At 38.2% G+C, this 25006-nt stretch overlaps 2 protein-coding genes across 2 annotated transcripts; one reads left to right on the top strand and one right to left on the bottom strand.

Annotated features, from left to right (window-relative positions):
• Window positions 1-1344: 1344 nt before the first annotated feature.
• Window positions 1345-10405, bottom strand: ngly1 (N-glycanase 1). The gene is made up of 11 exons (XM_039679023.2): window positions 10210-10405; window positions 9832-9946; window positions 9499-9741; window positions 7220-7382; window positions 5469-5688; window positions 4340-4461; window positions 3570-3826; window positions 3291-3467; window positions 2973-3161; window positions 2055-2232; window positions 1345-1913 (listed from the first exon to the last, which is right to left on the bottom strand). The coding sequence occupies exons 1-11, from the start codon at window positions 10308-10310 to the stop codon at window positions 1738-1740; spliced, it is 1941 nt and encodes a 646-aa protein (XP_039534957.2). The 5' UTR covers window positions 10311-10405; the 3' UTR covers window positions 1345-1737.
• A 10783-nt stretch (window positions 10406-21188) lies between these two features.
• Window positions 21189-24714, top strand: nutf2l (nuclear transport factor 2, like). The gene is made up of 5 exons (XM_039678336.2): window positions 21189-21295; window positions 21413-21572; window positions 21780-21851; window positions 21926-22024; window positions 24361-24714. The coding sequence occupies exons 2-5, from the start codon at window positions 21474-21476 to the stop codon at window positions 24475-24477; spliced, it is 387 nt and encodes a 128-aa protein (XP_039534270.1). The 5' UTR covers window positions 21189-21295; window positions 21413-21473; the 3' UTR covers window positions 24478-24714.
• The last annotated feature ends 292 nt before the right edge of the window (window positions 24715-25006 follow it).

Raw genomic sequence — 25006 nt, 5'->3', positions numbered from 1 at the left:
TGCCAGCTTTTATTTATTGATTTATCATTAGTTTATTTTGCAGTAATGATCGGCTGCCTGTACGTTATCCACAATATGTAATCAAACGATGAGTGCCACCGTGATGGATTCAAGATAGAAATAGTGACTTAAACCGTAACTTTGAAAAGTACCAAAAATTTGACTGAAAATTTCTTCAGTTTATTGCCGTTGTTGTGGCAGCCGACAACCGCAATAAATTGAGCACCACCAAAGAATGTCCGAATACAGCACCATTTGTCTTACATTTTATGCCAAAGACTGAAAAGAGAAAACGAGCATGGCTTGCAGAAATTAAGTTTACTGTGGAGCCATTTGTTTTTTAAACCATTTGCATACGTTTAACACAACATTATCAGCTCGGAAAATACATTAATTTGACCAGAAACACTGGAGACTGGAATTGTAAAGGAATAATTCCGCTATAATTTGGGCGAGACTTGTGATTGACATTACCAATGATGTCTTTAGAATCAGATATGGGATATAGAGGCAGATATATGGCCCAGTTCCAGTCCTTTAATCTGATTGGCCAAGTAGGATTCCAAGAATTATGGTGCGTTCATGTGCTATGGAACATACATATTTTTACCATTCACAACCATAGACTGTAAAAAAAGATGGACGACGCCCCTTCGCTCTTTTCCATCAGAGAGAACTGAAGCCGCCATTGTCTCAATATGGCACTGACATCTAGGAACTTGAATCTGCGCACTTGCGTTTTCGGGACCAGACATGCGTAGTTGTGATCAGGAATCAAACGCAAGCAGCTTCAGTAAATGACAGAAACTCAACCCGTTGAATAACATGGGGAGGTGGGGTTTATGACCAATACTAGGACCGGTCACTGGGGGGCGATCGAAACATTTTGCTCTTGCGTTGATCTCCGCCATTTTGAAAAGGTCAAAGGTCATCTCATCTCGGCAACTCGTGCATCAAAATATTCTATGAGACGCCCAGTGGAAAATACCACATGGGGGGAGGGGGTGTTCATGTGCATTTTCTATGTTGGCTTTTTGTACACAACACATGAACACACCATTATATTATCACATCCACATCAGTTGTCAGTTTGTGCAGTGCTTGTTAATAAGTGACAGTTTATCCTGCTATGAAATTCTTTTCTCCATATTATTATTGCATTATTTCTAATTGTTTGCCAAACTAGATTTTAATAATATTATAGTGGATTTACTGAATGTTACTCACTGTGCTACTAGATTTCCCATTCAAACTGAATTTTAATAAAAAAAAAAAAAAGAATTTTTTTTTAAAAAGCATTGTTTTTATAAACTAGAGATTGAGAAGAAAAAAAACCCACAAAAGCAGAATTAAGCAGTCTAGTTATATTAAGCAATAAATTAGTAAAAGGTTTACGTACAACTGAAGAATGAAATAATTGAATGCTCGTTTCATTACAGTTATGAACAGGAAAGGATGATGTACAATGTACGACAGCAATGCCTGAATCTCAAAAATAAAATGATAGTGTAAGAAAAAAGCCGAATTATACATTTCCAAATCTGGTCACATCTAAAATCACATTTATTTGACATTAGTTCAATTTGCAGAACCGACCAGCTAGCTAGCCAGTGTTACCTAGAGTCACCCACTAGCCAGAAATATGTCTGGCTAGTAGACAACAAATAAAAGAGAACATCCATGGCGCGGAGTAAGAAGACATGCAGATAAGATAGATATGTACATGCTTATCTCTCATCAAGGCTCTTCCATTTCAACCACAATTTCAAATAGAACTTTCTCTGTGTCTTTCAAACTCTGTCGGAAGAGCTGAGTGTGTTGCCACGACACGTCACCCTCTCCTCCTGTGAGCTCTGCCTCCACAATCAGCTCTTCGCCTCCAGACAGTGTTGAAGAGGAGTGCAGTTCACCATCTGTGAAAATAAAACCCATTACTGATATTATAATCGAGCTTAATTGGATGTTACATTTAAAAACCAATTCAGCTCTTGAAGCAGAGAGCTGTGATTTAATCTAATACACAAAGCTGATGCATCAAGCAGCGAGACTGATACCTCCAGGGAACTCTATGGTGGTCTCGGCGGAGTGTAAACTCCAACGCACGCTGCCAGAATGAAAGGTCTGGCTTAAGGCTCGGACTGAAGTGGACTTGATCTTCATCCCTACTGGAGCGCAGTTAAATTTCCAGCTTATCCTTGCAAAGGGAGAGCCCTCTGTTCGTGCCAAATACACCTACAATCACAGAGTCAGCACAGTAAGTACTGCATTCAAATACATTCAAATACATAGTAAATGTGTTCTTTAGGACAATGGCTAATATGATAGAAAGGCCAACACGTAGGAATACACAGTCGATCATTATTTTAAATGTTATGGCCTATGCACTACCGTTCAAAAGTCTGGGGTCAGCACGATTTTTTTCTTTCTTGAAATAAATTAATACTTTTATTAAGCAAATATGTATTAAATTGATCAAAAGTGACTGTAAAGATATTTATAATGTTACAAAAGATTTCTACGTTTCATCCAAGAATCTTTGGTACCTATAAAAATACTAAGCAGGAAAAACATTTTTTCCTGTAATAATAAGAAGAAATGCTAGTTGTGCACCAAACAGATCTGTCAAATTGTAATAATATTTCACAATATTACTGTATTTTTGATAAGATAAATGCAGTCTTGGTGAGCAAGTTTAAGAGACTTTTCAAAAACTTTTGAATGGAACTGTATAATAAATCTATATTTGCCAAATTTTTGAATTTTGAGTATACAATGAAACAAATAATGCTACTAGGTTAATATTAAACAAAATAAAAAATAAATATAAAATATAATAATCAAGATAAACAACAAAGTAATACAATTGAACATCAAATTATATAATTAAATTCAAATCAGTAAAGTAAATAATTACTAATATTGGTTGAATAAAAATAAATAAATAAATAAATAAACCACTGAAAGAAACAAACCATCTGCCAGTCTTGCTCCTCTTTCCGGAATATATTTTCTGTCCTCCAAGCACCTTTCTGCCATCCTGGGATAGTCTCTTGGCCATTGCTCAGTCTGAAGTAACAGTCTTTGGTCATGTTGTAGCAAATGTGAAAAAACTTGTTTTGCTTCTCAGATTCGGAAGGAATGAAGACACATTCCTGTGCATTCTGGGAGGAAAAAGACATCAAAACTAAGGCAAGTTAATTTACTGTGTGTGTGTGTGTGTGTGTCTATTCATTTATTGAAATCACTCCAATGGCATAATCAGTTATAAAACATCCGATTGAGCATCTCACCCCTTTAGAGTTGCTTGCACCAGTCTCCCCTCGAGCTGCTCTCCAAGCCTGAGAACCTGAGACCCGACCGCCCAGCTCTCCAGATGTAGAAGTCTTGGGAGAAATAAACTCTACCAGCTCCACCAACAGTCTTTGCAACAACTGCTTCTTCCTCTCTTCTCCAAGAGACTGCTGCCTCTGCAGGTATGGAGTTATACACAGTGACAGTCAGATACATTTTTTCAAGGCAATGATGAAAGGAGCTGTATTTGGGTGACGGGATGAAAATGAGAAACTGACCGCAACGTTGAGCTTGTTAATCGTATGAAGCAGCCATGTCTCCTGAACCTGTGTGCGTCTGGAAAGGACCTCTGGGTGTTTGCAGGAGTACCTCCACGTCACATCCACAACCTGGTCCTTAGAGAAGCCCAGGATGTAGGAGAGTTTCTTCCCCCAGCCGACTTCATACAGTAGGGGTTTATCACATGTGTTCTCACAAGGGTCGCAGTGTAGCCAGCGATGCTGTGACTGAGAATACACCTCCGTCCACACGTGATCTGAAAGCAGGACAAAACTTTGTGATTTTATTCCCAAATGATATCATTGTGGTACAGTAAAGGCCCAGATAGTCAGTACTTCAAGCAAAATCGAAGAATTAACTGATGTGACTTCATTTCAAACTAATCCGGTCAAAATAAAAGTTAATTTGGAGTTTGTTTCGGGATTTCGATAGCTGTAATTCTAATTGAAAGCGACAACGACATTGTTTTTTTCATATTTAATACTGTAACCGGCTTCCTTTTAAAGCTTTCGTATAAAGTGCTATTCAAGTAAACGTGAACTGCAGAGTTGGTGATCAGATGCTTTTCTAACTCCTGTTTTCTGTTTTGTCACTGTCACTTTTTGTTATGCGTTTATTTTGTTATTGAGAGGAAAGCGTGCAGCATATATTTATACATTTATATAAATGAGGCTCCCAGCACAGGATGCTTCTTTTTACCCATAAGAGAAAAACAAAAAAATAACGAAGCTTGGAGTATTCTGGCACCTTAAAGCTGTAAGATTTCTACCTGTGCTGTCCCAGATATATCTGGCCTCAAGGCCTAAGGCTCGGCAAAACAGTGTGAAACAATTGGCCCATTCCCCACAGCGCCCTCTCCTGGTCTCCAGAAGCTTCTCTGGGTTATTGTACCTGCAGAAGAGAAGAGTAATGTGAATTTGCAGAAATGACATGAATAACATTGCTCTATTCCATACCAAAGTTGCCATAAAAGTTTTTAGAGGATTCTGATCCGTTCCTCACACAAACCTAATTTATAACACAGCATACAGATGCATAGACTAGATTTGTAGTAGTGTTTATAGTGTTTTTTTTTTTTGAAGCTTAAAAATGAATACATTTTCGCCAAAAAATGAAAATTTTCAGTCATTTCTCACCCTTTGCCTTATGTCAATACAAACCCGCAAGTTTTTCGTTTATCTTCGGAACACAAATGAAGATCTTTTTAATGAAATCTGAGAGCTTTCTGTCCCTCCATTGACAGCCTACACAACTACCACTTTGAAGGAAGTAAAACATCTTTAACTAATCCATATGTCTCCAGTGGCTTAACCTCAATTTTATGAAGTGACGTGAATTGCTTTGTTTGCACAAAAAAACCTGAATTTACCACTTTATTTACAAATTATCTCACACGACACGTTAAGGCAAAAGTGTCTGCTCTTGAGTCAACAACACGCATGCATCGTGGCGCTCTAGTGAATTGTCGTTGGAGATTAATATTTTGTATTTTGAGCGTAGATGTCTATGGAGGGACAGAAATCTCTGAGATTTCATCAAAAAGATCTTCATTTGTGTTCCGAAGGTGAACAAGTCTTGCGGGTTTGGAATGACGTGAGGGTGAGCGGTTAATGACAGATTTTTGGGTGAACTAACCCTTTAACAGCCCTGTCTAACTATACAATTATGTCTGCAGCATAAACATAAAAATATATGATTTTGTGTTCCACAGAGCAAAGAAAGACATACCTGTTTGCAATGACATAAGTATGAGTGAAAATTTTGGGTGAACTATCCCTCAATGCTTATTTATTAATTATACAGAGTAAAATTGCTTCATAGAATTCAAAGCAAAGACACTAGACCATCAACATCATTAACAGCGCAACTTTTTGATGAGAATGAATAAGCAGCTGTACCTTGGGAATCTATTGGAGAGTTGGCATGTGTGACAGTAGTGGTTCTCTACACGGCCTGCATCCCAGCGTTGGTCATCACTTGAGGGGGGGAGGGATCCAGAAGGCTGGGTTCCACCTCCACACCGGCTACATGGCAGACTGTCCACCCAGGAAAAGAAGTCCCCTTTGAACCACTGCAACAGATCTAGAACTAACATGTCCTCCTCACATAAACTGCACGCTGTAAGTGAAACACAACACCGAAGAAGAGTCAGCTTCTGATAATCTGGATTGGAGTCTTTATTTCATGCAGGTATAATTCAGTTTAAACATATTGTTCAAAATGTCTTCTTTGCATTAAATGGGGGAAAAAAAGGGAGGAAAAAATAGGGGAAATAAATGTATCAGTTTTAAAGGGTCATGAAACCCATTTTGAGATGTTAATAGACAGGTTGCACATAAATGAAAACAACTGATGTGCAACCTGTCTATTCATACTTTGCAGTCATGTGACTTTCATGGTTGCCTGGCGGGCAACAAACGGGTATTTTCAACGTAGAGTCCTGTAGTTCCAGGTCTTTCTAGTAGCTATCAATTCTATTAGCAAACTAGCTGCATAACTATGCATTAGGATTAACTCCAAGTTGAAGGTAGTTAAATTGTGTAAAGCAGGCAAGTTTTTTTTTTAGATAATCGAGCAGTAATAATTCCGCCGTAAATAATTAAAAACTATAGATATCACAAACCTCAAAACAACCAATCACACACTTTTGTTGTTGTTAGCAAAATACGACAACTGTGTTTACACTGCCTCCGGCGAGAGCGTCAAAGTGCCCGGAAGTCATATATTTTTCAATGGTGTGAACGTACAGTTAGCCTCATAACACAAACAGCTGACTCGCCAAGCTGGTGGCGTTGATTGACGAAACTACAGGTTAACTTAAAGACACGATTAATTATCGATCATACACCCATTGTATTCAGACAAATGTTGAAATTACCTTGAGTGATGGAATGATCACTGCACAGACGTGTAGCGTTATACTGTGAAGATTGCTTATGTCATCTGGTTAGTACAACCAATCGCACAACAACTATCTGGCGTGTCATTCACACCTCGAAACACCAACTTTTGCATAAAAACTGGCGATGTCCTGGAAAGATTGTTGGTTTCGTTGCTGGAGAACTTGCCCGCCAGCCAGTACTTCTGACGTCACGTGCAAAGTATGAATTAACAGGTAGACATGTTTATTATTATTAAGGGTAAATGTTTTTTTTTTTGTTTTTTTTTAGCCATTTTGTAGGAAAGTCGGTCCAATGCCATGAAAAGTGAATTAAATGTAAATAAATCTGATTTACAAGTATACAGGTGATACTCGAAAAATTTGAATATCGTGCAAAAGTTCATTTATTTCAGTCATTCAACTTAAAAGGTGAAACTAATATATTATATAGATTCATTACATACAAAGTGAGATATTTCAAGCCTTTGTTATAATTTTGATGTAGCTTACAGCTATGAAAACGTTTTCACAATACTCTAATTTTGAATTTGGGGTTTTCATAAGCTTTAAGCAATAATCATCAAAATTATAACAAATAAAGGCTTGAAATATCTCACTTCGTAATGAGTCTATATAATATATTAGTTTCACCTTTTAAGTTGAAATAATGTAAATTACTGAAATAAATGAACTTTAGCACAATATTCTCATTTTTCGAATTTCACCTGTATGTGTTAATTCGGAGTTGTGATATCATGTCCTGCTAACCTGGATCTGCATCCTTGGCTTGTTTCAGGCGTTCTTTAGCCCTGGACCTGAGCACTTCATGAGGTATGCAGTTCAGTGCCTTCTCCTGCAGTTCAGGGCTCTCGTATATCATCACATGTTGGAAGTTTGACTGTATAGTCCTAAAGAATGTCACGCTGCTGGACTAATACATCAGGAAAGAAAAAGGATGCCAGACTTCAAACCATTTACTTTTTTTTCCATATGGTTTTCCCCATTATTAATTTTGCTGTTATATTTGGTGGTGCAGAAAGTTTATCATATCATCCTTAAAGGGATAGTTCACTCAAATATGAAAATTCTGTCATAAATTACTCACCCTCATGTCTTTCCAAACCCGTAAGACTTTCATTCATCTTCGGAACACAAATGAAGATATTTTGTATGAAATCTGTCTTTTGACAGCTACGCAACTATCACTTTGACGCTTCATAAAGAGATTGTAAAATTAAAGGAGCCGTATGTAAGATTGTGGCCAAAACTGGTACTGCAATCAATTTCAAAATATTGTAGAGTGGTGTATCCAACTACATTATTTTAAATAAATGTCTTACATACAGCAGCTCCTTTAATGCATTTGAATTAAGTGGTTTAGTCCAAATTTTCTGAAAAGACATGACCGCTTTATATGATGAACAGTTTGAAATTAGGCTTTTATTCATACAGCATTCATCAACTCACACATCAGTTGTGGTAAACGGAAGCACAAGCATGTTCACTTGATGGACAAAAACCGATGTACAAGGTTCATTCTCGTGTCACGCAGCACATTTGAGCTTCCGCAAGAACCAATGAGGTTTGTTCTCGCGAATCAAGCAGGTTCAGGTTGAGCTTCTGATAATGTTCTCTGATCAATGTTTATATGTGAATAAAAGCCTATCTTGTCTCTTCAGAAGATTTGAACTAAACCGCTCAATTCATATGGATACATTTTACAACCTCTTTATGAACTTTTTGAAGTGCCAGTTGTGTAGCAGTCTATTAAACGTACAGTATGTCATTTTTGGCCACCAGGGGTCACTCATTTAAAATAATAACAAAAGACGTACTTTGATGACGTCGGGAAAGAGCGCGGGCTCACGGGGGTTGTTGTCGCTGTTAATGACAACCAGCTCAGCTCATGACATGACATCATCGTTTCACAAAATATACGGATATACGGCATCTCTCTGTAGATTTAGCTTGTCACGAAGCTTTAAATGCAAACCCAATGTTTACCTGTGTCATGCTTTTTCTCCTGTCCTAAACCCTTCTCGGGTCATATTTTTCACCCGTACGTTTAAACTTTACTGAGCTGGCTGTAGCAGCAGAACGTGCAGGCAAAGTGTAATTAATCGTGGTCCATAACTATAATACAGACGAATATAAATATTTATATTACGCCCCTTCAATGAATGACCTATTTTAGAACATTTTTCATATATAGGGCGCACCGGATTATAAGGCGCATAAGATACTGCAGTCAAACGTTTGCGTTACTGGGTTTGCGTTACGCATCCACTAGATGTGCTAAAGGCTAAAGGGAATGTAGCGAGTGCGCGGTGCCGGAGGTGAGCCGTTTATTTAGTAAGCATGAGTGCGCTGGGGCAGGCACGTAACTTACATTCGCAGCCTGACTCATTTAAGTATTCAATGTGCGAGCAGCGCCAGGGACAGTGTGTCTGTTAAGAGTGAGCGCTCGTGAGCAGGCACGTGATTTACACACATAAAAAAATACGTACTACTTTTTTTTCTTTGTCATTTTCTTTGCTTTTTTGGCGGTAGCCCAGTGTTCCCCTTTGTGTTTGGCGGTTTCGGCCTATGGTTTCGCCGGGTTCCGCAGGAAGTTAGAGAAAATTGAGGAGTCTTATGACGGCATAGGGTTATAAGGTTATATAAGGTTATATGACGCAATAGACGGGCGACGAAACGGAAATAAACAAACGTCCCGTGTCTTCGAATTAAACTATAAATTTCTCCGTATTTGAAAGTTGGTGGAAACTGTCGGGATAATGTAAGTACACATCTAATAGAAATATATAACATAGATACAGTTATTTAACTATTTTTAAAGCAGAAAAAATACATATTGTGCCTTTAATGGGTCAGAAAGCTTAAGATCTCATCAAAAAGATCTTTATTTGTGTTCCAAACATGAACGAAAGTAATTAATGAAAGAATTTTCATTTTTGGATGAGCTATCTCTTTAAAATAAATACATCAAGTAGGACTCTAATCCTATAAAATGAAAAATAAGTAGTAGGAAGAAAAAAGAAACTCACAGTGAAAGGTAAAGCAGCTGGAGCAGGCGTAGGGACTGCAGTGGCAGACGCAGGGCCTGCAGTAGAAGAGGAGGGTACGGGTACTGGTGGTGGGGCGGGATTTGGAGGAATTCTGGCACTTTGTGGGTTGGATGCAGCTTTGCCCGTACCAAGCCTCTGGTCTCTCTCAGTGGCAATAGTCTCCCGCACCTGCCTCAGCCTCTCCACAGATGCTGACTTCGGAAACACCAAGTGGGTTTCAGCCTAATTGACGACACATAAAGATAGCACATAAAACATGTGATGATGCTTTGAAACCATAAAGGTAACTTTATTTGCTTATAGATTACCAACCTCCTCAAATCCCATCTCAAAGAGACATTCAACTGCTCCTTTGACAGGCAGAAGCTTGGTGGAGAATGTTGGGTTTCCAATTCGGATTGATCTGTACTTATCCTCATTTGGGTTCCTACAGAACACACACGCACAAGATCAAACTATAAACTAAAAAGAAGAAAAAGATCCAGCGATAGAAATAATGTGTTACATTAGCTTAGAACTAGCATTCAATATGATGGATGTAGGATGGACAGGGAATCAAAAAACAAGATAGTTGGACAGACTGTCTTATAGACAGCATACATACAGAAGAGACTGTCATTTCCAGTAATCAGGCATAACAACATTCCACCCGGGACTCTCTCTGAAACGTCTCCGGAACACTTCACTTACCTAAGAATATTGTCTGCGTATGTAATAAGCAATTTAGAAACATCCAAAAACACCTCGTTAGGATTGTCACACAAAGCAGTGACACCTTGAGACCCAGACATGGTTAAACTAGTAACTTCTACAATAACAGTAAGTAGTACAAATACGAGACAACACGGAACTGCCTTCTTCTTCTTCTTTTAAGCTGCCGGTTGGCAAACGAACTTAACGTGCATTTACCGCCACCTACCGGACTGGAGTGTGATCATCGAGGGAATTGCCTGTATTAAATACGGTAAAACAACCCCGTGTTTTTGAGAAACCTCATAACTTTTTATAACGTTTTAATATTTTTTAGATATATCTCATAGAGCCCGACCGATAAAGGATTTTGAAGGCCGATACTGATACAGATATTTTTGGGTTTTAAAATCCGATATTCCGATATATCAGCTGATATTTTATTCATTTATTTCTTTTTTTTTTAAACTGGACATGATAGTCACAAATTTTGTCATGCTTATTTGAGTTAAGAGAACTGATGGAACGGTGTAGAGTGCCCTCTGGTGGACAAACTATACAACTCCAACACTCATGACATGGTTCAAGCGTGTTTCGTCCGTTTTTATTTTATTTTTGAAACATTCATTCATCGGCCATTATAACTGCCGATACCGATAGTTTGGAAAATGCCTAATATCGGCCGATAATATCGGTCTGCCGATATATCGGTCTAGCTCTAATCTCCTAAGAGATTAAATTAACTAAGTAGGCTAAGCGTTTTCCCTTCTTTATGGAGGTCTCAAGCAACTGCCTCTCAGTTGCAAATACCTGTCCTTTAGGCGCCTAATAGATATTCTCTAGAAAAAAATGTCTCACTTGTGGTTTATTTTTTTATATATATAAATCTAAAATAAACATAAATGTCAATACGTTTTAAGTGCACGTATTGGCACAACTGAATCGTCTGCACTCTGCATGCAGGCTTTTACGCAATAATCGATGGGAAGGAGATTGTCGGTACACGATCCGTTCCACCTGCACGATCGGTTCTACGCATGCGCAGTAGACGCAGTAGAAAATGCGCATGCGCAAATAATAATTCTGTTTTGCGACGCTACTTTTGATTCACGACACTGCACGATCTGTTCCACGCATGCGCATGTTTGTACCGCGAGACAGAGAAAATGGAGTCCAACGGAAGAAATGAGCGAAATGAGAAGTTTGCCCTTTACGCTGCCGTTAGACAATATTTGGTTGAAGGTTTGGTGGAGGCGGCGTTGAAGAAGAAGGTTTCACGAATGGCTGCAAATTTCGTTATAAGAGGTACGTGAGTGCATAGACAACATCATATAGATACACGGCCTATCGACCGCCACTGCCTGTTGGCGCGGTCGTCTATGGGCGCGGTCGAGCCGTGGGGCTGCCATCTTAGACCGGTCACCCGCTGTAATCTGTATGGCAGGTGCAATGAGCTGTCAGCGCATTGAATTAATCATACCTCCCTGAAAACTGAACTGATTTTCAAGCGAGTTTTTTTTTGTTGTTGTTGCTGCAAAGGTCATTTAAGTTATGTAGATGATGCAGGACACATGGTTCGGCTAATTTTAATATTTCTAGTAGGCTTAACAGTAATAATATTCTGGTATAAGATGTAAAGTGACCAGGCACAATATATGATGTATGTGATGCAAGTTATGATATAATGTATTTTATAAATGACTATGATAAAGCAGAAAGAGATAGTTGCAGTAAAGTAAGATGTTTTAATAAGTTGAAGAAACAATTTATGATTTGTGACACACACTCTCACACACAAACAAACAGACACCCTCACACACACACACACACACACAAACTCACACACACACTCACACAAACTCACACACACACACTCACTATCAGACAAACACGAACATACACAAACAAACTCTCTCTCTCGCACACACACACACACTCTCTCTCTCTCTCTCTCAGCAGCAAAATCATAACGTAACAAACATTGTTTGTCTATCACAGAAAGTAAATTATTCTACACTGGCCCCAGTGCACAATTCATGAGGCTGGTTGTGCTGTCTGATGAGCAGAGGCGGGCTGTCCTGGAGGAGTGCCACAACAACCCTGGCACAGGGAACCATGGGGGCGTGCGGGCGACTATGGACAGGGTTGTTGTAGGGTACTACTGGGATAACATAAAGGCAGATGTGGCAGATTGGGTACTTTTTTGGAACTTTCATGGAATTTAACACTATGGCTCTCAGACAATGAATTGATTTAGTGGCTTTGTTTGACTTCAGATAATTATTTGGTCTAAATAACAAATGTATCCATCAGGTCAAAAGCTGTCACAGATGCCAAAAGAACGACCCCATAAAGACTGTGTCTCCTGCCCTTCATCCCATTAAGGTAGCGCTTACCTTGGTGTACAACTTAAAGCAAAAAGTTAGGTGATGTGGTAATTTTACATTATTTCCACAGGTGAAAGAGCCGTGGGAGGTGGTCGGTATGGACCTCATTGGTCCACTGAAAAAAACTATGAAAGACAATCAATATGTCCTCACGGTGACAGACCTGTTCACCAAGTGGGTTATCGCTGAGCCTTTGAAGTGTGGTTCCAGCACTGAGGTGGCTGAGGCACTTGTGTCAAAGCTCTACACATTTGGTATGGTCCGGAAAATCATCACTGACAGGGGCCGTGCATTTGTTAATGAGGTATGTGTCCTTATTACCCTCTCCCTTCACACAGGACATATGGCATCATCACAATTCATGCTCTTTTAAGTGGTCATTGGTCATTTCTGAGACCAATAAATATTGAAAATAACCATGTGTGTCTGAATTATGTACAGCTTAATACACACATATTTGCGGCATTGAACATCAAGCATGCCATCACAAGTGCATACCATCCCCAGTCAAACGGCCAAGTAAGTGTGCCATCATGGCATCCCGCAAAACAGTAAAGTCAACTTTAGCCAATGTACACTAAAGTGCATGTAGTAATTCCTTTCTATTTTGAAGGATGAGAGAACTAATCAAAACATTAAGAGGACTCTCAGAAAATATGTTAATCAGCACCATGATGATTGGGACATCCACTTGCAGGCCATAGTTTATGGAATAAACACTGCAAAACAGGTTATTATTCATGACTAGATAATGTATATTTCATACATGTTTTAAGTTTTAATTTGTGATTTGATGCAAACCTTTTGTTTCAAATTAGAGATCCACCAAGTACAGCCCGTACTTTTTAATGTACAACAGGCACCCCCGTCTACCACAGGCATTAAATGTCTGTGAGACAGACGCTGTCTTTGAATTGGCGGACCCCGAGGAGGAGCTGGAGCTAAAACTAGCTGGAGTCAAGGCCCTCAATGAAACGGTTTGTTCAGAGTTGTGTGCATGGCATGTTCAATTTGAATAAGAACAACCGCATAGTAATATATTCTTATCTTTAAGGTACGGAAAAACATTGAAAAGGCACAGGGGAAACAAAAAAAGGCTTTTGAGGCAAAGAAAAGGAAAGGGGTTCGCCAGTGCTCAGTTAAGGCAGGGGACGAGGTCCTAATTGGGGAGCCCAAAAAGAAGGTGAAGAAAGGAAATTGCTTACAGGATCTCCACCAAGGGCCATTCACCCTCACATCCCTGACAGAGAAGGGTGTGGCAAGTGTGGCTATGTTAGGGAAGATACAGAAAGTTAATGTTGCCCAGCTAAGGCCCTACTTTCGGTCACAAGGTATTGTGGTAATCTAAAACTTGGTGATATAGCAAATATAAACATGACACTTGACAATGATAATTACTATTTACTTTCCTGTTGTGTAGATCATAGCCATGAATCTGAGGGCAGCCAAAATAATACAGAAGACATTGGAATGGTGGACCACCAGTATGCCAATAAAGGTCCACTGTGGTACAAGAGGTTGTGTCCTCAGCAAGAACAAATTGTGAGTGCCAAACTAAGCTGGATAGTTCACATGCACAGCTTGTTGGTGTGCTTTAAATATAAAATGCATGATTGGTTATTTCTAACAGGGATTTTTTTTATTTATTTCTAGCTGACCTATGTGCTGGACAGAACACGCCCAGCAAAAGAAATTGTTGTTCTGGATGGCCCAGTTTGTCTTCAAAGGGAAGACTTTTGGAGCCTGGGACTAGATGAACAGGTGGAGAGTAATGTAAGTGGATATTGCAGTAAAGAGTTTGCATGGTTCTAATGCCTTTATTGTAATTGTCCAAAACATTCTGCGCTTTAGATTGGGAATGTGTGCTTCAGGCTGATTGAGGAGGCAGGCAGGAGACATGTATGTATTTGTATTTATCTTGATGACTTGCATATAAATTTGTGCAAAAATGAGTACACCGCTCACATTTTTCCATAATATGTCTTTTCGTGGGACAACACTATAGAAATGAAACAATGATGCATCTTAAAGGGATACTCCACCAATTTTTCATATTAAATTTATTTATTACCTTAACTAAGAAAAGTTTGATGCATACCTCTCTCATCTCAGTGCGTGCGCTCAATCGCTCTGGCACGTGAGACATTTTGATAGCACTTAACTAGCCCAGTTCATTCAATATGGGCCAAGCAGAGAAGTGACCAAACACCTCCACATTTTCCCTAATTAAATACAGTTACACAAGTAAAGTAACTCAACCAAGAATAGTGACACAAAATAAAACTTTTTAAAGCATGTAAAGTGGATAACTATAATGTATGGCGGAATACCACAACAAGTGCTTGGAAGCACTTCGACTCAGTAATATCATCACTCGTGAAAAGTCCTCTCCCCCTCCCTCTCTGGAGTGATGATATTTCTTACAGAATATTCTTATAATATGATGACCTCTTAGATGTCAAAAGCTCAAGGAAAATTGTATTTCTCAGTTCATTACCCCTTTAAGATGCATCAAAGTTTCATTTCTATAGTGCTGTCCCTTGAAAAGATATAACAGAATATTTGCTAAAATGTGAGCAGGGTACTCACTTTTGTGACATGTATGTATATGAAATGCAGACATACAATTTTATTCAGGGAATGGATGTCCACATTGCTGACCTATTTGAAGTCCCTAAATGGAAAGTAAGGGAACCTAGTTTGCCGGTAAGTTGCATAATGTGTTGACAAGTCCAGCAGATACACCTCTTTAAGTACAGATATGTCCAAGGAGATCTGAACATATATATATTTTTTGTTTCATAGGACAATGTGAAATCTAAAGATATCATCATTTTGCCAGCATGGTCTAGGGGGTCACAAACAGCAAGCCACTACATGCTTTGTGTACAGTTACATTGTTTTTTTTAGTTTTTCCTCTATTTTTAAACCAGTTGGTACCCCTATAGCTGACATTTAATAAGGGTATGTTCTTCACAGGTGTTATTAGTTGCTAAGAAGGAGGCTATTTTTCTGGACTCATTATGTCCAAATGGGTTTGGGGATGAGAACTACCGAACCATATTTAGGTTTGAAATGCATAAGCAGAGGACATTAGCAAGGTTTGACCTGTGACCGATTAAGGCTAACACAGAACATAAAGTGCATGTAGTTACATGCTACTAAGGGAATTAAAGTTAGGTGTTAAAAAGGGTGTATGACACTGTAACAGCCTTAACAAATACAGATCAAACTGAGTGAAATGGACTGATATGCTGTTCTGGCAAAGCCTGGTTCTCTGGCTTTAGGATTGAGCAAAAGCCTTGTTCTCTGGCTTTAGGATTGAGTAAAAGCCTTGTTCTCTGGCTTTAGGATTGAGTAAAAGCCTTGTTCTCTGGCTTTAGGATTGAGTAAAAGCCTTGTTCTCTGGCTTTAGGATTGAGTAAAAGCCTTGTTCTCTGGCTTTAGGATTGAGTAAAAGCCTTGTTCTCTGGCTTTAGGATTGAGCAAAAGCCTTGTTCTTAGGATTGAGTGAAAGCCTTGTTCTCTGGCTTTAGGATTGAGTAAAAGCCTTGTTCTCTGGCTTTAGGATTGAGTAAAAGCCTTGTTCTCTGGCTTTAGGATTGAGTAAAAGCCTTGTTCTCTGGCTTTAGGATTGAGTAAAAGCCTTGTTCTCTGGCTTTAGGATTGAGTAAAAGCCTTGTTCTCTGGCTTTAGGATTGAGTAAAAGCCTTGTTCTCTGGCTTTAGGATTGAGTAAAAGCCTTGTTCTCTGGCTTTAGGATTGAGCAAAAGCCTTGTTCTTAGGATTGAGTGAAAGCCTTGTTCTCTGGCTTTAGGATTGAGTGAAAGCCTTGTTCTCTGGCTTGTTCTCTTTAGGATTGTGATTCAGTTTTGCATTTTTTTTTTTTCCAGACAACTTGCAGGAGCAGTGGCTAATGGACCGTGGGTGGAGAAGACAGGCAAAGATTTTGATGTAACTTTACTTACTATGGAAATTTGCCATTTCATTTTGCTCAGCGGAGACTATATGCTTGTCAACATCACATCTGAGTAACTGTATATTACTTTTCAGCCATTTCCAGTTCAGTCAGATGGACAGAGCTGTGGGATATTCATGCTTATGGTAAACTTGTACAATTTCTACTCAATTTTTCCTGTTTGTCCTAAATCTCCGTAATCATTATTTTTCTCTTTAACAGTATGCCCTCTGCATCTGTACTGGTGCCATGTTTCACTTTTTGGATGTAAGTTGTAATTCATGGAATGTATATCTATCAAAGAATGTTAAAAAACAAGCAATGCAAGACTCCAATATTGCATGTGTATTACAGACTGACATACCATCTATTCGGAAGTGGTGGTGTCTCCAGATATTGGAAAAATTCCCGATCGCAAGGTACGACACATTTCAAGCAGTAAAACATTGGTCTGCTTTACAATTATGCTACATTAAAAGTGCCATACTTTTGAATAGGCATGGGCAGAACTTCGGGCAGCGCTTTGCCTTCTGGACAGAGGAGGCAGAACAGCTGATGGCAGGCACCCTACCACCTATTTATAGGATTTCTCGACCCCAAATAGTCAAGGTATGGCCAAACTAACCAGACAACCATTTTCACGTATGCATTCTATACAGGTAGGTCTCAAAAATTTTAATTAAAATGAAATGTAAAACTAGGGCTGGAAATTTTTTTTAAAACAAATCGATTTGGTTGGTCAAATCGATTCATATTTAAAAAAAAATAAAAAAAGATTTTTTAGATTTTTTTTCTCCCCCTCTTCAGTATACGTAACGTTACATACGTTTTGCATTCGCCAAATCTTCCTTCAGGGTTTCCAAGGTTCAGTTACGACAGTCAACACGATAAAACTCTCTAAAATGATTCAATGTTACTATTATCATACTTCATCTGTAGATAAAGGTCTATGGTTTCGCATAAAACAACTTTATCTTGCTGGTCTTTATTGCTGTAAATCTTCATGTTACTTTCTACTGAGTGTCGGTTCGAGCACAACACTAGAGTCAGAGCACTATTGTTCTTTACGCGCACAGTAACTGAAATTTAAAACTGTTAAAAGAAAAGGCTCAATAAACGATTGCATAGATAGATACTGTATATTATACACGACGCATCAATATATTTCGTTTGTGCTTTGAACTTTTCAATGCAGACTCGAAGAGCTGCGCGCCTCAAGCGCATCATTCTCCACTCGGGGGGCGCATAAGAGCTTTGTGCCGCACTGTACTGAGCCTTTCATATCATAATAGTTTTGCGCAATGAAAGATTATTAATAGCCTTTCTTGTTCTGTCCCATCTATCATATGTTACTGCCTCATTAAACAGCTCTGCTATACATTTTAAACATGTCTCAATTTTATAGTAGACTAGGCTATATAATAATTGATCCTTTTGATTTTTGTTATCTTGTTTTTCCTGAATGTACAATACAAAGTGCAATGTGTAAAGTTTTACCAGATTTAGTGTTACACTTGTTGTCTCTTGTTCCCCACTAAATGTTTTTTTTTCCCTAAATGTTCAGATTTTATACAATTATTGCGCACTTGTGATTTTCCTAGTTTTTTTTAGGGAAAAAAATTGCCACGCCTTATGTAAAACTGATACATTATAACATGTTACGTCACGTGATATATTCAAAAATAGAAGATTGTAACAAACAGTTCAAGTCAAGTGGGTTTATTGTCATTTCAAGCATGTACAGTGTGTATAAAGTGAGACAATGGGTCAAGTGGTGTTACATTTTAAGGTATATAAGAACTTTTGGGACAGGATACATTTAGTGCACACAGGCTAAAAAATACTGCACATTATAGTGGAAAGTATTATAAATTTATGGTATTTTACTTTATCATAGGAGGAACCGGTAGAAGTGGAGGAGCTGCCCCTCACATTGAAACATATGTACCAGGCAGACTACATCGTGAGGAACAGTCTTGGGCTTTTCACTGGCCAGGTGCAAGAACCATCATACATGTTGATGGATCATGATGACCAAATGAAAGCGTGGAGTGTGCTGATGGAGTCGATGGAGTGCTATGCCATGAAGTGCTATGCCATGGAGCCTTTCACATTCATTTTTGAAAACATTCAGGACATGGAAACCTTCATGATAATTTGCAACGACACCCTCAACCTGAGAGTAAATGCTGGAGTTGGGGTGCACAGTCACCCATATACATTTTGTTAGTGTGTGTCTGTTACAGTGGAAAGAGTGTTCGGATAAATGAACTTAGAGCTGACTCAGCTGAAAGAGCGTTCCTGTGTGTGTTACAGTGAAAAGAGTGTTCCTGTGTGTGTTACAGCGGAAAGAGTGTTCGTCTGAAGTGGACTGAGAGCTGTTACAGCGGAAAGAGTGTTTGTGTGTGTTACAGCGGAAAGAGTGTTCGTCTGAAGTGAACTGAGAGCTGATACAGCGGAAAGAGTGTTTGTGTGTGTGTGTGTGAGAGAGAGAGATTGCGACTTTTTACTCTCAAATAAAGATACTCAAAACTGTCCACCGCTGGTCTCATGTCACTTCTGTGTGCACACATGCTTGTTTCAAGTCAGTTTGAAATACTCTAACGTTTCCCCAGACTTGTTTGTAGTTCTTTCTTTATGTAAGTGCAGATAGTCTAGGCATAAATGCATATTGTGTTCCTTTATTGTCTTCTGTAAACAACTTTGAAGGAATTATTTTCCTCATTTAGATTATATACAGTTGTGCCCAGAATTAATCATACCCCTGGTAAATATGGAAAAAGGATTTTCCCATTTATATATATATATATATATATATATATATATATATATATATGAAGCGTTCAGATGCAAAAGCGTCTAAGTGCCATTTGAAATTTTCTTCTAGAATGATTATTTTTATCAAGCTTGTATATTTAAGTTCAGTGATTTCACTTAAATGGCAATGATGATCTATTAATTGTTATTTAAGTGAAATTACTGAACTTACATTTACAAGTTTGATAAAAATCATCATTCAAGAAGAAAATTTCAAATGGCATTTAGAGGCTTTTGCATCTGAACTCTTCATATATATATATGTGTGTGTGTGTGTGTGCGCGTGTGTGTGTGTGTGTGTGTGTGTGTGTGTGTGTGTGTATGTATGTGTATATATGTATGTGTATATAAACCCCTACTAATATAAAATTTCTCAACTTAAAAGTTAATGAATAGCAGTTTTTAATAAAAAAACTAAAAAAAAAAGAAGAAGACCAAAACAGTAAATTAAGCCTAATACCAGAATCACAAAGGATAGTAGCCTATGGAGGAAAGTGATCATGAATGTTCATAACTCATAACACCTTTATTATTTTGGATTGGCGTAAACCTAAACACTTAGCAATACATAGCGTAAGTAAGTTACATTTAAAAACATCAAAATAGACCCGCTGTGAAATGTTAAACACAATACAACTAACGTTACACACATCTGCCGCAAATTGTGCCGCCTGGCCGTAGAGTGTTTCATTCATCACACATGCGTGGTACCGATAGTGTAGGAAACCCGTGACGTTTTCTTCTACGTAATTACGCGCATGCGTAGAACGGATCGTGCAGATGGAACGGATCGTGTACCGACAGAGATCTCAGAACAAACTTCAGAAATGATGATGGCATGATAAAAGTCCTTTAAAGGTCCTGTCAGACATTTTTATTATAATCAGAGAATGTCTAATTTGATAATCTACTCATTGTACATTCAACTTGAAATGATCATTTCACACAAAAAAAAACCGATAAGTACATTTCACAGGATTTAAATAAAATAAACAATTATTATAATAGGCCTAATTGAATCTTATTAGAATAAAAATAAACAAATGTTTAAATTTATATTAAAACAAATATCGATATAGCTAACATTATTTGGGAAGTTCTTTACACATAAAATGTAGTGGCAGGCTCCAACAATTTCCTTGTTCAATTCATTTTGTACCCATCTTTCTGCGCGAATGTTGAATAAGTGTTTATCTTTATTTTTAAGTTTGTTTGTCTGTCTATTATATATCTATGCAGCAACAAATAGTACACAACAAATTTCCTTTCGAGGACAAAATAAAGTATACTACTACATTCATGCATATTCAGTTGTGCATTTTTATTCATTGCATTGCATCTATCCAATACATTCATTTTTGGCTCATGCATAGATGCCTGTTATACCTGGTCAATTTTTATAAACAATTATAGCTCAATTATCAGTTATCAGTCATTTATAGCTAAATATTTTATTCCTCTATGCTCTATATATTTCCTGTCTACATATTTAATGTATTCATTGTTTCCTTTTTTTTTTTTTTTTTTTGCTTGTGTCATAATATTATTAATTGACTTGTTAATATTGATAGATAAGTGAAGTATTTTCCGTTTTTAATTCCAAGTGTACTTTTGGTAATTCACACTTTAACATTCTGTAAAAAGTGTAGTTCACTTTTAATTTTGAATAAACAAATGTCTCTTAATTAAAATTCTCAGTAAGTATCAGTTCTGCCTTTATTTTATAAGACTGAAAAATGAATCCACATCTGAATTCCACTGATTCGTGTACTCTGCTAAAAGCAATATATTTATTTATTTATTTTATTTTTTATTTTTACAGTGGCTAAAAGCTGATCTCAGATCTGCCGGTAACTTCTTGTTCCGGCCATAAGGCGCGAAACTATTCATCCCAGGTAGCGTGCCATCACACTGAGGTGGTCATGTAAGTTTAAAAATAATATCTACAGCAATTATGTTTTACACACGATGTTATCTAAAATCACGATACGTTAGTTTAACTGTACCAAACAGCTCATCTTCAGTGGGGTTTTTTTTGCAGCTTCAACTACACGTGGAATATTCTCTTCAAACTTGCGCGGGAGCTTTATACGGTTAAAACAATGGCAGAGAAACCGATGTGGGAGCAAATCGGCAGCGGATTCGTGCAACACTATTATCAGCAGTTTGATTCAGACCGCGTGAAGCTCGCTGACCTATATGTAAGTGAATTATTGCGAGTAAAAGACTGCCATTGAACCTCATTATGTCGCGCGATGAGTTTAAGTTTAGTAAACCAGAATTATTTTGATTTAATCCATATGTAGGCTCTTTCTATTATGCCATTCTGGCATAATAGAAATCTCTTACTATTATGCCATTCTGTGCTTGTATGCCTGATTATGATATATGTATATTTTCTCCTTTAGACTGATGCTTCCTGTTTGACTTGGGAGGGGGAGGGATTTCAAGGGAAGACCGCAATCATGACCAAACTTACTGTAAGTTACTTAATTTTACTCCAGTCATATGCACAGTTGTCTTTCTAAGTTTAACTGAATGTGCCTATCTGCAGAGCCTTCCCTTTCAGAGCATTCAGCACATCATCACAGCTCAGGACCATCATCCGACTCCAGACAGCTGTGTCATGAGTATGGTAATGGGCCAGCTCAAAGTAAGATGTGATCAGAGTTTGCATTTATTAAACCTGATGTTTCATCAGGCAACTGTTTGTTTGTCAATTTTGATTAATTGGAAGATTTATATGTTTTTGTTCAAAGAAAATGGCACATTTTAATACCTTTCAAAACCACTGATATTATATATGGGAGCTTGTTTACAATTCATCATACATTTATTTTTTTTGATTTACCATTGTAAGTGGTAACACATCTTGTAGTGAACAATTAATCCGTGCGAGATAATACACTTGTTTGTTGTGGTAAACTTTAATCAAAATCTGACAATTTGCTTCTGCTCTGGAATGGTGTTCCTTCTCTGATGACATCAGTTTGATGGATGTCTTTAACCACTCCCCTCCTACTGTTAGTCTGCTATGAGTGAAGGATGGAGAGGAGGTGTTCTAAAGTAAACCCCGCCCTCTACAGAGAGCCTGAGGCCGGAATCACATATAGCGCCTAAAAATGTGTAGAAAACGCTGGGTGCGCCGCATTTTCTTTTTTTACAAAGTAAGAAAAACGGTTGTGCTCCGTTTGGTTCTTGTCACGTGCGCTTGCGGCATTCTGAAAAGTTGAGATGTTTTTTTATCTCCATCCAGCGCGGGCGCTCTTGGAAAAAACGTGTGTCCCACCGTGACCGCGTCGCTTTCATTACGAGCGCACATACCGCGCGCCTACATTTGAAATAACGAACTTGAGCGCGCAAAAGACGCGATATGTGAACAGGCCCCAAGTCCCTCCCCTCCGCTTCCACTCATGGGACCTTATTTCGGAAAAAATATGTATGGTAGTCAATGGCGAGAGACTTATCTTTTTATTGCGTCTGAATTGTACCCTGAATTATATGATGTTTGTCTAGCCTGGGAAAACCCAGACAACTTAGTCTTTAGTCTGGCAAGTTAGTCTGGCAAAGAGCTCATTCAAAACCATTTCCAGTCCGCCGAAATCGCGGCACCAATCAGAAATGTTGGGGCGGGCTTTACACGATGACGACAGCGCTGGGCCAATCAGAAACGTTGGGGCGGGCTTTACACGATGATGACAGCGCTGGGATTTTGAAGCAGATTTTGTAGCCTACATTACAAAGATGGACGCTGCCGTTGAACATCACTCGCTCGAATCAGCTATCGCGTCTGTTTTTAAGCAATTTGAACGTTTCCTTTTTGTTAAACCGAGGAAAGAACAACACTCTGAGATGTTTCTCCGCCGGCCGCCGCTCTGCAAACGTCATCTCCTTCATCGCTCTGATTGGTTTTAGTCCGCTGGTGACGCCCCTCTGGAAATGATTTGTCTATGATGCTTTGCCAGACCATATCTCAGTTACAACTGAGAATGGTCTGGTTTTAACCAGGCTAATGTTTGTCAATTTAAAAGATAATTCGGAAAGTCAAGAAAGTGGCAGTTTGTCATAAAACACGAGAGTAACATTTAGTTTTATGTGAAAATCGCTCAATGAACTACATCTCCCGGGAAGCGAAACAACGAGCAAGATCCGTTTCGTATGTGTGCAGTCTGTTACAAAATACTCGGGCATGACGGCGTTGCGTTACGATTATAATGTAAAGTTAGCTCCATTCACTGAGAGAAAATGTGCACCTTTTGGGTTTGTAGTCTTTGTAATTACGTATATTCTGTTGAGGTCTTATACCTCAACAGTTTTACATCAAACTGCGACTTTCTTGACTTTAAAATGTATTATGTCTTTTAAATTGTTTTAATTCTTTTAAATAAACGAGATCAAACTATTTGTTGTCTCTCGCTATTGACTACCATATAATATTTTTCCGAAATAGTCCCATGGTGGTCGACCGGAAGGGGAGGGACTTAGGCTCTCTGTTCAATATTCCGTTTCCACTAAAGTAAAGTCGGTTGCAACTTCCGGTTCTATGGGATTTGAATGAATTTCAATTAGTTTATTAGTTGTTAAAAAGTACTGACTTCGGAAACCGAGCCAGTTTTAAAATGTATCCGATGAGCGTGTGAACACAACGGCCAATCTGAGGTGTTTACGATTGTGCTCTAAGTGTCACAATTTTAAAATTTCAGTATCGACTTGGACGATATATATATTTCCAAACCGAAAAACTGCGATACACAACCCGCGGGACACATCACGATACTCTCATGGCATATCGAACAGTTTACTTGAACCGCTCTTCAACATTACATAATAAAAGTCCAAAATTATGAGATAAAAAGTTGCAATTCCTTTTTTTTCAGTGGCAGAAACAAGCTACCATAATTATAAATAGTTATTTATTATTTTAAATGTCTTGCAATGTTGGCTGTAAAAAATCATGAAAAATGATATTGTTTTTGTGTATTTTCACAGGCTGACCAGGACCAAGTTATGGGCTTTCAGCAGGTCTTCTTGCTGAAGAATGTAGATAATAAATGGGTCTGCACCAACGACATGTTCAGATTAGCTCTTCATAACTTTGGAGCATAGTATATTTAGTATTTACAGTCCATGCAACTTTTGTATTCGGAGAATGGTTATACATTTCACATTCTGAACTGGTTTCATCTTACTTTGCCAAAGATCTTGAAGGTCCATGATCATCTCCAGATAAGAAAAAGACATGTTAAAAACAACTGATTATAATAATCGTAATTTGTATGTTGTGGAATGCACTGTGTGAAATGAACTTCAATTTGATAATAAATTTCCGATTCATACAATCCATCTTTGAATGCTTGTGTTTCTATATTTTGGTAAGACTGTGTTGTGTAAAACAGATAGTTCTGATACTGGGTACTGATTACTTGTTCAGTAGAGTATAGTCAAGTGAAGTGGTTTATTGTCATTTCTGTCAGAGGAACAAAGAAAATACAGGGTCTGTTGAAATATTGTACATACAAGTCATTACAAGGCTAACATTTCCATATGTGACCAGAATACACTACACAGGCAATAAAAAAAAATCAATAAATACAAACAGAAACTAGACATACACAGCAAAGTAGCTGCTGCGCAA

This window comes from Pimephales promelas, chromosome 18 (genome assembly GCF_988280905.1).
Source record: "Pimephales promelas chromosome 18, fPimPro1.hap1.1, whole genome shotgun sequence".
NCBI classification, from domain to species: domain Eukaryota; kingdom Metazoa; phylum Chordata; class Actinopteri; order Cypriniformes; family Leuciscidae; genus Pimephales; species Pimephales promelas.
Note: the sequence above shows the minus strand (reverse complement) of the source record. Positions and strands in the feature narration are given on the sequence as shown.

Bases quoted from the DNA above. Each gene is read 5' to 3' on its own strand.
- ngly1 (XM_039679023.2), bottom strand. From the start codon at position 10,310: ATGTCTGGGTCTCAAGGTGTCACTGCTTTGTGTGACAATCCTAACGAG. The intron at 3,827-4,339 runs GTAGAAATCTTA...TCCTGCTTTCAG, and splicing joins ATATATCTGGGACAGCACAG to ATCACGTGTGGACGGAGGTG. The intron at 2,233-2,972 runs GTTTGTTTCTTT...CTGTGATTGTAG, and splicing joins AGGAGCAAGACTGGCAGATG to GTGTATTTGGCACGAACAGA.
- nutf2l (XM_039678336.2), top strand. From the start codon at position 21,474: ATGGCAGAGAAACCGATGTGGGAGCAAATCGGCAGCGGATTCGTGCAA. The intron at 21,573-21,779 runs GTAAGTGAATTA...TTTCTCCTTTAG, and splicing joins TGAAGCTCGCTGACCTATAT to ACTGATGCTTCCTGTTTGAC. The intron at 22,025-24,360 runs GTAAGATGTGAT...GTATTTTCACAG, and splicing joins TGGTAATGGGCCAGCTCAAA to GCTGACCAGGACCAAGTTAT.